At 34.7% G+C, this 13220-nt stretch overlaps 1 protein-coding gene across 15 annotated transcripts in view; it reads right to left on the reverse strand.

Moving 5' to 3' along the window:
• The window catches only part of Gphn (gephyrin), a 334228-nt gene that overhangs the window by 261350 nt on the left and 59658 nt on the right, over nucleotides 1-13220 (reverse strand). For all 15 annotated transcript variants that reach the window (XM_057782362.1, XM_057782360.1, XM_057782359.1 and 12 more), the window contains exon 2: nucleotides 5777-5855. In XM_057782362.1, the coding sequence (XP_057638345.1) occupies nucleotides 5777-5855 (79 nt within the window). The remainder of the gene's footprint in view (nucleotides 1-5776; nucleotides 5856-13220) is intronic.

The following is a 13220-nucleotide window of genomic DNA, read 5'->3' on the forward strand; positions in this document are numbered from 1 at the left end:
TGTGTATGCATGTTTGCAGTGTATATAAGTGTATGCTGCAGGTAGGTTGGATGCATGCATGTGGATGCCAGAGACTGATGTTGATGTTTTCAGGATAGTATATTTCTAATATACTTATTATTCATTTTTTAAAAAGAGATTATTTTGACTGAATTATTCAAAAAAATACCCATCTACTAAATTAGGTTTTTACCAACATAAATACAAGATAAAACACATTCAGCTGTGAAAATACTTTCAGAACTATTTTCTTGGCTATCTTGAGCATCATGAATAGCGAAGACAGTATCAACAATCTGTTGCTTTTTCACCAACTGTGTAGCTAGCTATAAATGAAATAAGGAATTCATCGAATTGCATCAAATTCATATATGTACTCCCACATAAATATCCAGTAATGTTAGCAATAAGGAAATAATATCAATTAACTGTAGAATATTTTGATTATTATTATTACAGAAATTACTGCCAATGTCTTCCTGAAATTATGTACAGATAAAGTACTCCAATAATTTTTCCAAAAATTTTATTATATTATGTATGTGAATACACACATGTGTGGTTATTTACAAGTCATGTTCCCACAGCACAGGAGCTATTCCAGAGGCTATTACTGGAAGCAGGCTTGGCAATGTACCCAATATAATTTCATCATCCCAGCACTAAGTTCCAGAGCAATGTCTTTTGCTTGAGCCTCAATCATACTACCAGGAAAGGGGCCTTTGCATCTCACTATGCTGGCTAAGATTGGCAGTTCAGGTAGCATGGTAGGGTTGGTAAAGGCAGTTGATTTTGGTCACCTAGGCTTATGCTCAGCTGAGTTGCACCCCAGTTTCAAAGACATAGGCCTATAAATGCTTAAGAGAGCAAGTGTGATCCAAATCTACTCTAGGGTATAAATAATGCAGACAGAAATCCTACTCTTTCTCAGGGCCTAAGACAAAGCCCTATACTTGCTTTTGTGCCCCGATCAAGGGTAACTGAAGTCTTGCTCTACATTCTATCTCTGAAGTTTGGAGGAGGGAGTAAGGACTACAATCAGCTATCAGTTCACACACAGATCAAGTAGCTTAGTCCTCAAGTATTTTGCCTGACAATAGTAGAACTCATGGGCCTTTGCTAAATAGCAGGTTTCAGTGTGAGAAGGCCTTGAATTGTGTTGCAAGCCTAATACCTGTACTTAATTTCCTCTCCCTCCCCCATGTAGAAGATTTCTCTTTCCTTGTTGGACTGTTTCTTGTTAAGGAAGAAGTGCCATGAGCAAATCTGTCCTTCATGCCTTCTTCAGTCTCTTTGGATTGTTATATCTAATGCAAGCAGGACAATTTCTCACCTGATGTCCTTAGTTCCTGTGAACGTTGTTAAATGCGTAAATGGTATTACTTGCCCTGTGTGTGAAGAGATTGTTGAGGAGGAGCTTACCAAACCACTTTGTTGTTTCACATCCCTATTTGCTAATTGTTTCACCTATTTATATGATTTATGCTCAAAACTCAAGATACTATGCATCTTTGATAGTATGTTTCTTGATCACAGGAGGCATGTCTGCTAAACCTAGTTACTAAAGAATTTAAGCATCACATAATGCTTTGGGGTTGAATTCTAAAAGAATAACTAAAAAAAAGTTAACTACTTACTCTCAAGAATGGAGAGGAGTAAAAAAGATATCTTTTTAAAAAGACCAGTTATGTTTTGGGGTTTATAGCTTCAGTAGACCATGGCATATTAGACAATATTATTACAATATACATACTATGGACCAGTAAGCATATAATTCATCAAGCAGTGAAAAAAGTAAGTAAAACTGAAGAAACTTACAGTTGGAGGTGTTACAAGAAAGCTATAAAAAGATTTTTAGAATTAGCAAACCCATGGGTAACAAAGTGAAAACTCTGTAATATTTAATGCTGTTGCTAGAAGAATAAATATTAATACTAAGTGAAATTTGTCTAGAGTGAAAACAAAAACTTCTATTTTATATAGTAAAGTCATCAAAGATGCTCTAAAACTGAATTTTCATAAATAATCCATTAAAAATGTTAACTACATTTTAACCTTTCTGAAAATGCAGTTTGAGAATGTCTAGCTTTATAGGAAATAACCACTTCAGAAGCCACTGTTTACCCTCTGCTGACTGGCATTTTTAAGAAATTCAATTCACCATAGCAACCTGTCTTAATACCAGCAGATAAGCACAGTCTATATTTAGAAATGATTGCTTTCCAGACAGCAATCCTGTCTTTCCTTCATATTTAATGTCATGATCCAAGGGACCAAAATATTACTTATCAGTGAGGCTACAAAATGATGACAAGTATACTTGAAGGAATAAAGCAGTGTTTCAGAAATACCAAAAGAACAAACTTTCCACCCAAACTAAAAAAATTTGTGAACATTTAAGCAAATACCATTTTTCGTGTTTCAGAAATATATATGTAGATACAACTATTTTGTCTAATGTTTTCTCTTCAACATAAACTTTTCATTATTAATCACTTATGAAATAATATTTCAAAATATATATGCATTAATAGAATGTTATTTCGTGATCACTAGTGATCTATAACATTGAATATATTTCTATTAGCAGGCTATTGTTTTTGATTTTTATTCACTCGGTATCTGTATATGAACTATATACAAGTATACATCTTTTATGTAAGGAATATAAGGAGTATTATACAAAATAGGAAAAATAAATTTATTAAATTATATAGTTACAAAATCACTATGACTTTATTTGTATTTTAATCTTGGTAGTGATGAAAAAGAGAATTTATGAGTTGGCTAAGATGGTCTTATACTTTATACTGTCTGTTTTGAATACTACAGTTATAGTAGTCAAACATGGTAGACACTTTAAATACAATTTCTTGAAGAATCATTTTAAATCCAATACTGAAGACAAAACGTGAAGAATTGGTGAACTTTGATGTAAAAATATCAGGAAAATTCCTCAGGATGTTGTATAATTACCTCATAGCAAGAAGGATAGTAACTATCAAACACACAATCATAATAATAGCAAAGATGTAAGTAAGTTGCTTTTGGTTTTTAACCATGTCTCTGTGTGGGAATACATGCATATATTGGGGAGACTAGTATATATTTCTAGTAAAAAATGTAAAATAGGACAGTTTTTCATGAAATAGTCTCATGTTTTCAAATGTTAAAAATAGAATACAATATAATTCAGCAATTCCACTCCTAGGTATATATCTAATCGAGGTAAATTTTAAATTCACATTCATCAGATCATTAGCCAGAGAGGTCAAAAAGTAGAAGCTATCCCAGAGTCTACTGATAAAATAGATAAGCAAAAACATGATTTATACATGCAAAGTTTCCCACTTTAAATTAAAACTACTAACAGTCTGATAGCCTGTATTGTGAATTATACTTCTAGCATTATAGATTTGCCATAAATCTCCCATCAATTGAACAATTATTTCTTAGTGTTAAACAATACATATCTATATCATAAGTAGTAAGTTTTTGAAAATACTTAGAAATTAAATGAGCCATGCCATATACTTCACACCCAACACTCAAACAGCAGGATGAATAGGACCAATACTTTTCTATAGGTCTTTTCAATCTTTTTCTTTCCCCCAAGACAGAGTTTCTCTGTAGCATTGGAGCCTATCCTGGAACTAGCTCTTGTAGACAAGGCTGGTCTCAAACTCACGGAGATCCACAAGCCTCTGCTTCCCAAGTGCTGGGATTTAAAGTGTGTGCCACCACTGCCCGGCGGTCTTTGAGTCTTAAACAACTTTTAACATTTAAAATTGAGTCTAAGTTATAAATTTGCTAGTTAGAAATAAGCAAAAAGAAATCTAAAACATGGGGCTAAAGAGATGGCTCAGCAGTTAAGAGCACTGTCTGCTCTTCCAGAGGACCTGAGGCCAAATTGCCAGCACAACATGGTGGTTCACAGCCATTTATGAATTCAGTCCCAGGGAATATGAAACCCTTTTCTGACCTCCGAACACGGTGCACAAACATACATGCAGGCAAAACCTCATAAGCTAGAAACAAACAAACAAACGTTTTTGAGTAGCAAAAAAGAAATTCAAAACACAAACGTGGTAACTGTTTTGAAAGTAAAGAGAATTAAGCTCTATAAAGAATGCAACTGGCTGGACGGGGGAGATGCACACCTTTAACCCCAGTACTCTGGACACAAAAGCAGGCCAATTTCTGTGCTTATGAGGCCAGCCTAGTCTACAGAGTGAATTCCAGGACAGCCAGGACTGTTACAAAGAGAAATTCTGTCTCGAAAAACCATTTAATTGACTATACCTTAAATACCTATATCACAGTCATCTCTCCAGAAGAAACAGTTTAATTTTTTTGTAACTTAACATGTATTACTCAAAGAAGAAAAAAGTTAAATTATATCATATGAAGAATAATTTCTTATATGATTGAAAATTATATGTATACAGATATAATATCAAACTAAACTTGATTAAGACTTTTCAATGCATTGAGATACAAAACTAAAAAGGTTTTATAACACAACAAAATTGACATAGTATACATATGCAAAGGATACAACCTTTCAATTTTCATTAGAAATAAAAAATGAGCTATTAAAATGGTTATATATTTAGAAATTAAGTATGCATACAAATTGGCGATTCAAACAGACACTTTAGTCAGCTAAAACGAGTATTTAATTCTACTTGTTTCTGCATTTAACACCTACAGATGGAGATAGGCAAAAATCACTTAGAAAAAACAAGAGATTAGATACCACCTCAACTCAATCTTGACAAGTCAGTTTTTACAAGTTGGTAAAAAGACAAAGTAATCCTACAAGATTTGTGACTTTCTCATACTTCTTTTCTAACATGGCATTCCTCCTTAACTATGGCTCAAACAACAGCTTATCCAGTGCATTGCATTTCACTAATTTGTTATAGTGAAATGGATGTAAAATTGTGGGACACATATTATATATATCTTGAAAATTACAAGATACCTATCACATATTTATAGTTTGAAATAGTCTATCTGGGTTTTGCCCTTCTGAACCTATTTTTGAATAATATAAAATTTCAAAACTTAAGGAAATTATTAAATAGCAATATCATCCCAGAATATATGTTTATAAGAAAGGGGATGATCTGAAAAGCAAACAAAAGAAACAATTTAAAGAAGAGGGAGGAGCATGTGGCAGATGCTTGTGATATATAACACTGGGAGGCAGAGACAGGAGAATCATGACTTGGAAGCCAGCCAAGGCTACAGAATGAGACTGAGCTGAGATGATGTCTCGATAAACAAAAAAATAAAAAATACTGAAAGCTACAAAACTCTAAACATTCTATGGATTGCACTGTTCTGATATGGAACATTATGTGTGTGTGTATACACTTACGGATATATAATACAGTTATTATGAATGCTTTATATTTCTAATTTTAAGAATAAATAATTACTGCAAATAAGATTTTCAAAGAAACTTAAAATTGATGTAAGTAAATTTATTCTCATCTCCCCCAAATAAATCAATTAGTAAGTAATTCCTTTGACCAATACCTACTGCCACACTGCTGTCACCAGTTACTAATGCTATGAAAGTCAATCTTTCATGATGACAACCACTTCTTCTAATGTTTTTCCTTTTTATAAAAAGAAACTGCTCCATCAGACTTCACTAAATGTGACAAATTCTCAGAAAGTTTAAAATTAGCTGTTAAAAACTATTTTTAAGTTAATGCAAAAATAAAGTTTTAAATTATACTTAGTGATAAAAACAAGTACTCACAAAGAAGGATCTTGGACAAGATCTTTCAGATTTATCCCACTTCGATCTTCTGCAAGATTCCTGAAGCAGCTATCACTCACTAAACAAGAAAAGGAGAAAGAAAACAAAATTAATTTTTATGTTTCATTATAGCTAGTACTGACCAAAAGTAATTTTTAAATGAAATTTATCTTTTATATTTCTTTTCTACATAGCAGCATTAAGTTTTTGTTTTTGCTTTTTTTCCCCAAAGTTTGCCTGTGTGCTATGGAGCCAGTCCTTGAACTCGCTCTGTAGACCAGGCTTGCCTTGAACTCACAGAGATCCGCCTGCCTCTGCCTTCCGAGTGCTGCTGGGATTATAGGTGTGTGCCACTACCACGAGGTATATTAATGTTTTTTGAGAAGAAAAAATATTAATGGTCAACAACAAGGCCAACATTTCAATGACAAGTAGCTAATTAAAATACACTAATCTTATATAAAATTGATCTATAAAGCAACTAAAATGTGGAAATTTTGTTTTCACTTCTAGAAGATTAATCTACTGATACATAATGGCAAGTCCCTGATCCCACAATACAGAAAATAAGAGATTAACAACACTGCTAACCCTGCCATAACATTTGTTTGAAGCAGTAGAGATCAATGAAAATAAAAGTATAAACTAAACTTGTAGAATGGTAATAGCTTCATAGGTAATTTCAGTCTGCTGATTGTTTGGATTTCTGGGAACATTTGCCATTTACATTGACTAAGATCAAAAGTGATTATTTGGAAAAAGAAAAATCACCATGGCTTGATGGAGGAAGGTCATTGGTTAATTAATAAAGAAACTGCTTGGCCCTGATAAGTTAGAACATAGGTGGGTAGAGTAAACAGAACAGAATGCTGGGAGGAAGAGGAAGTGAGGTAAGATGCCAGGCCACTGCTCTCCAGGGCAGATGCGATGAAGCAAGCTGCCAGGTCAGACATGCTGAATCTTTCCCGGTAAGACTGGTGCTACACAGATTACTAAATATGGGTTAAGGCAAGATGTGAGAATTAGCCATTAAGAGGCTAGAACTAATGGGCCAGGCAGTGTCTAAAAGAATACAGTTTATGTGTTGTTATTTTGGGGCATAAGCTAGCCAGGCGGCCGGGAGCTGGGTGGCAGGAACACAGCCCGCAGCTCCTTCAACAATGGCTCTTGATATTTGCAGGCCAGCAGGCCAGACAAGAAACTAGCGAAGTTCAAAACAACAGTTTTGGAGGATAACTGGCTCCCACCTCCTGTTAATTTAGAATTAAAGAAAAAGAACTTTCATGCCCATGTTTACTATTCCACTCCATGGACACTACTTGTAAACAATAGCTTACAAGTATGAGATGGAACACAAAATATAAATAGTGATCAAGATAAAAAAGAATACAAGACACTACAGATGATACAGAGTTTAAACACCTAAGAAAACTATTTAAGATGATAGATTCAACACAATGCCTATCAAAATTCCAGCAAAATTCTTCGCAGACCTCAAAAGAGCGGTACTCAACTTCATATGGAAAAGCACAAAACCCAGGATAGCCAAAACAATCCTGTACAATAAAAGAACTTCTGGAGGCATCACAATACCTGACTTCAAACTCTACTACAGAGCTACAGTACTGAAAACAGCCTGGTATTGGCATTAAGAACAGACAGAAGGACCAATGGAACCGAATAGAAGACCTGGATATCAATCCACACATCTTTAACACCTGATTTTTGACAAAGAAGCAAAAAATATCAAATGGAAAAAAAAAACATATTTAACAAGTAGTGCTGGCATGACTGGATGTAAACATGTAGAAGAATGAAAACAGACCCATATCTATCATCATGCACAAAACTCAAGTCCAAATGGATCAAAGACCTCAACATAAAGCCAGTCACACTGAACCTTATAGAAAAGAAAATACACTTGAACGCATTGGCACAGGAGACCACTTCTTAAATATAACCCCAGCAGCACAGACACTGAGAGAAACAATTAATAAATGGGACCTCCAGAAACTGAAAAGCTTCTGTAAAGCAAAGGACACAGCCAACAAGACAAAATAACAGCCTACAGAATGGGAAAAGATCTTCACTAACCCCATATCAGACAGAGGTGTGATCTCTAAAATATACAAAGAGCTCAAGAAATTGGTCACCAAAAGAACACATAATCCAATTTAAAAAATGGAATACAGAGAACTCTCAACAGAGGAATCTAAAATGGCTGAAAGACACTTAAGGAAATGTTCAACAACCTTAGTCATCAGAAAAATACAAATCAAAACAATTCTGAGATTCCATCTTACATCTGTAAGAATGGCCAAGATCAAAAACACTGACAACTTATGCTAGAGAGGTTGTGGAGAAAAGGGAACACTTCTGCATTGCTGGTGGGAATGCAAGCTGGTACAGCCCCTTTGGATGTTAGTGTGGCGATTTCTCAGAAAATTAGGAAACAACTTTCCTCAAGACCCAGTAATACTACTTTTGGGTATATATCCCAAGGATGCTCAATCGTGCCACAAGGACATGTGCTCAACTATGTTCATAGCAGCTTTGTTTGTCATAGCCAGAACCTGGAAACAACCTAGATGCCCCTTAACCAAGAATGGATAAGGAAAATGTGGTACATTTACACAATGGAGTACTACTCAGCAGAAAAAATAATGACATCTTGAATTTTGCAGGAAAATGGATGGAGCTAGAAAATATTATTTTGAGTGAGGTAACCCAGACATAGAAAGACAATTATCACATTTACTCACTCATAGGTGGTTTTTAAACATAAAGCAAAGAAAATCAGCCTGCAAACCACAATCCTAGAGAACTTAGACAACAACGAGGACCCTAAGAGAAACTTACATAGATGTAATCTACATAGGAAGTAGAAAGTAGAAAAAGACAAGATCTCCTGAGTAAACTGTAAGCATGGGGACATTGGGGGAGGGTTGAAGGGGGAGGGGAGAAGCAGGAAGGGGAGCAGAGAAAAATGTAGAGCTCAATAAAAATCAATAAAAAATTATTTAACATGAGGTAAAGAAAAATCCTTAACAATAGTCTAAAGAGGAATAGTCAACAAAGAATAAAATCTACCAAAGAGAATTAGATAATTTTAGAAATGATATGTATAAAATGTGAAATTATGAAGCTGGCAGGTTCATATCCAACTCAACAGAGCAAAATCTAAGAACTGATTTTAACTTAAGAATTGAATTGAACTTAAAGAAAAGTCAGCTGACAAATGTCTAAAATTAGAAAAAAACAAGAGTATAAGCTATATAGAAATCAAACAATGAGACATATAAACAGGAGAGAATGAAAGAGAAAACAATACTTTTAAGAAGAATAAAAACTTCTGAAAATACCTAAAAATTGATTTAAAAAAAAAAGGCTAAGTAGACTTAGAAAGAATAGCAAATGCCACACTAAAAAAGTAAAAGATTTACAATGAAGGGTAAAAATGTTGTAGGGATGGGATGGGATGACCAAGGGGTATTTATTAATCACAAAAGAAAAGGGTAGCTTTGCAATGAAGAAAGTAGATAAACAACATCTTGCTTATTTGTTTGTTTTGTTGCTGTTTTTCAAGACAGGGTTTCTCTGTGTCACGCTTGCCATCCTGGAACTTTATTAAACCAGGCTGATCTCAAACTCAAGATCTGAGTTCTGGAACTAAAAGGAGCGTGCCACCACCACCTGGCCGATAAACAACATTTTAAAGAAGTTCATTTAAATCAGGTGTGCACCATTATGCATAGTTATATTTTTTCAAACATCCCATTTTAACTGTGGTAAGATGATACCTCATTTGCATTTCTATGTGATTCATAGTACTGAGCATTTTCCATGAATTTGTTGGTATTACTATTTTCTCCTTCTGAGAATATGCCTATTCATATTATTTGTCCATCTTTTATAGTTATTAGTTTTATAAGGAGGGGGGGCACATGTCATGGCACATATGAGCAGATCAAAAGAATAACTTGCCGGAATAGGTTTTCTTCTTTCACTATGTAGGTTCTAAAAATCAAACTCAGGTCATCAGACATGGTAGTAAATGCCTTTGTGCACTGAGGCATCTCAAAGGCCTATCTCACTGGTTCATTGTTAAACTGATTATCCCAGGGAGATGCCATTGTAATGTTAAGTACCTTTTATATTCGAAATATTTTCTGGATAATTAAAAATAATTACTATATAAAAATATCAAATTGGGTGAATCACAGACATTTATACACATTTAACATCTTTGAGTGTGTGTATATGTGTGGTATATGCATGTTTATATGTACATGTATACACACACACACTCACACACACATTTAGAGGCAAGAGGTCAATATATGTGTCTTCCTTAAACACTTTCCACTCAACCTTTTGAGAAAGGGTCTCTACTGAACTTGGAGCTCAGCAGTTCAACTAGATTAGACTAGTGGGCAAGCACTGCCTCCAAGGAGCTGGAATTATAGGCTCAAGTAATCATGGCTTGCTTTTTAAGTGGGTGCCTGCGGATACAAATGCAGGTTCTCATTCATGTGCAGAAAGCACTTTACCAATTGTTTTAGGGTACTACTGCTATGACAAAACACCATGACAAAAAGCAACCTGGGGAGGAAAGGGTTTATTTCAGTTTACAGTTCCACAACAGAGTCCATCACAGATAATTCAGGGCAGGAATTTTGAAGCAAGAGCTAATGCAGAGACCAGGAAGCTACTTCCCAAGGCTTGCTTAGCAAGCACTTCCCAAGGCACTGCCCACAATGAGCTGGTCCCTCCCACATACATCATTAATCAACGATATGCACCACAGGCTTGCCCACAGGCCAAAATGGTTGGGTAATTTTCTCATTTAGCCTCCCTCCTCCCAAATGATTCTAGCTTTTGTCAAGTTGGCATTAAACTAGCCAGTACCATCTGTGCCATCAAACTAGGCCCAGTATTTTTGTTTTGTTTTGTTTTTATTTTTGTTTTTCGAGACACGGTTTCTCTGTAGCTTGAAACCTGTCCTGGAACTGGCTCTTGTAGACCAGGTTGTCCTCGAACTCACAGAGATCCGTCTGCCTCTGCCTCCCGAGTGCTGGGATTAAAGGTGTGTGCCACCACCGCCGGCTCAGACCCAGTATTGTTAATCCATAAAAAAGTATTTCTAGATTAATTTTAATTGTGCTAATGTCTCTGGAAAATTTTCTTATATTCTGTAGGTTGTCACTCACTTCATTGTTTACTTGAAGTTTTTTTTTTAGCCTGATGTTATACCATCTGCCAATTTTTGCTTTTGTTTCATGTACTTTGGAAGTCCCATCCAGGAAATCACTCCCTGTTCAAATATTTTAAAGTGTTTTCCCTGTTTTCTTCCAAAGATTCCAGCATTTTGAGTCTTATATGAAGACCTTTAGTCCACCTTGCTAGACATTTGCACAAGGTGAAAGACGGGTCAAGTTTCCCAAGCAAGATTCACTGAAAACGCTATACTTTCTCTAATGTATGTTTTTGGAAGCTTTGTTAAGAGTCGAGTGTACAGGTACTTCTGAGACCTCTTGGTAATTTTGTTTAACATTCCATATAGAATTTAAAAGAATATATTCCTCATCTAAAAAGAAAAGGTCCTTTCACTGTCAGTTAACTCATCATTTTTGCTGTTGCCTTGCTTTTCTTCCATCACTTTTATGGGCCATCTATGTACTCTATGAGCCACTATCAAATGTATCATGAATTCCACCAATATGACTAGAAAATTGTTTTGTTAGCTTCTGTTTCTAGAGAATTTTTATACATTTAAAATCATTCTTACTATGTGATACACATTTGACTGTGTGTAATAAATTCCTGGCACACTTACTATTATTACAAAATCCAACTTTCATATCTAGTCTTTAGTTGAGATTTTTTTGTTGAACATTAGTATAGCATTACTAGCTTTCATTTAAGTGTTTGCATGGCAAATTTTCTTCTATCCTCCCTTAGTCTTTATATTTAAGATGTCTCTTACATCAAGCATATAATCAGATTATTTTGTTTTGTTTTATATAGTCTGACACATTGTGACTTAACAAGTGTTTAATGTAATCAATATGATCAGGCAGATGAACCTCATACAGCTTGCAACTGAGGCCTGAAATCTGCTCTAAAGTAAATTTTGTTGCAAAATGTGGATACGTATATTTTATCTTGTTTTTAAGGTTGCAAGCAGAATTATTTATTTTCCAAAAGATGCTCCCTTCTACTCAAAAGCAAATTCTAAACCTGAACCTCTTCATATCATCAAATATTTTTTTTGAAATTCTGTATTAAATGCAAGGTAGCATTTAAGAACAAACAGTCTCTTAGTAAGCTAACCCTGAACACAATAGCTAGTACCACTTGAAACTTCACAGTATAAGAAGAAAGTGGTATATTTGGTAAAAATTTCTAAGATAAAAATATTTTAAAGTAATCCATTTAATTTTATATTCATTTTACTACGATTTAAAACTATTATATAAATGCTTTCTTTCCTCTTTCCTGAGCCACAGATGATTCAAACACATACGTCACTTCAGGAATAAGTATAACACTATGACCCATTCTAGCTCCTTAGTGCAACAGTTCTCAACCTCTGAGTCGTGCGGTTGCCTAAGATCACCGGAAAACAGGCTATTTACATTATGATTCATAACAGTAGCAAAATTACAATTGTTATGAAGTAGCAATGAAAATATTTTTTTTGGTTGGAGATCACTACAACATAAGGAACTGTATTAAAGGGTTGCAGCATTAGAAAGGTTGAGAACCACTTAGTGTTTCATAATTTTATCACTAATGTCTTACTACAGTCAGTGTCATCCGTAATACCTTAGGAAATTCCTACTTGTAATCTCATCCTTTAAAAGATATTTGCCTAATCACTAATAAAGACACAATGTTATCTTCGAAACACAAATAAAATGAATATTACATAGTCTTTTATATAAAATCTCTCCAATGGCAAACCATAGTTCCTTCCTTCCTTCCTTCCTTCCCTCCCTCCCTCCCTCCCTCCCTCCCTCCCTCCCTCCCTCCCTCCCTCCCTCCTTCCGATTTTTGAGACAGAGTTTCTCTGTGTAGCTTTGCAGCTTGTCCTGGAACTTGCTCTGTAGACTAGGTTGGCTTCGAACTCACTGAGATCCACCTACCTCTTCCTTCTGAGTGCTGGAATTAAAAGTGTGCAACACCATCACCCAGCAAACCTTAGTCTTATAGAACATGATATATAGGAAGAAAATGTAAATATTAGGTAATATATTTAAAATTAAATGTTCATATTTTATTTCACTCTTGAATACTGTCTTTTTAAAAAAAGATAGTTGCATCAATGATTTGAAGATATTTATCCTATTTGAATTAATGTATCAGCTACTGTTTTTATTGTTATGGCAAAATATCTGATAAAACAACTTAAAGGAAGATTCACTTCATCTCATGATTCCAA

The sequence above is a fragment of the Chionomys nivalis genome, chromosome 10 (genome assembly GCF_950005125.1).
Source record: "Chionomys nivalis chromosome 10, mChiNiv1.1, whole genome shotgun sequence".
Taxonomy (NCBI): domain Eukaryota; kingdom Metazoa; phylum Chordata; class Mammalia; order Rodentia; family Cricetidae; genus Chionomys; species Chionomys nivalis.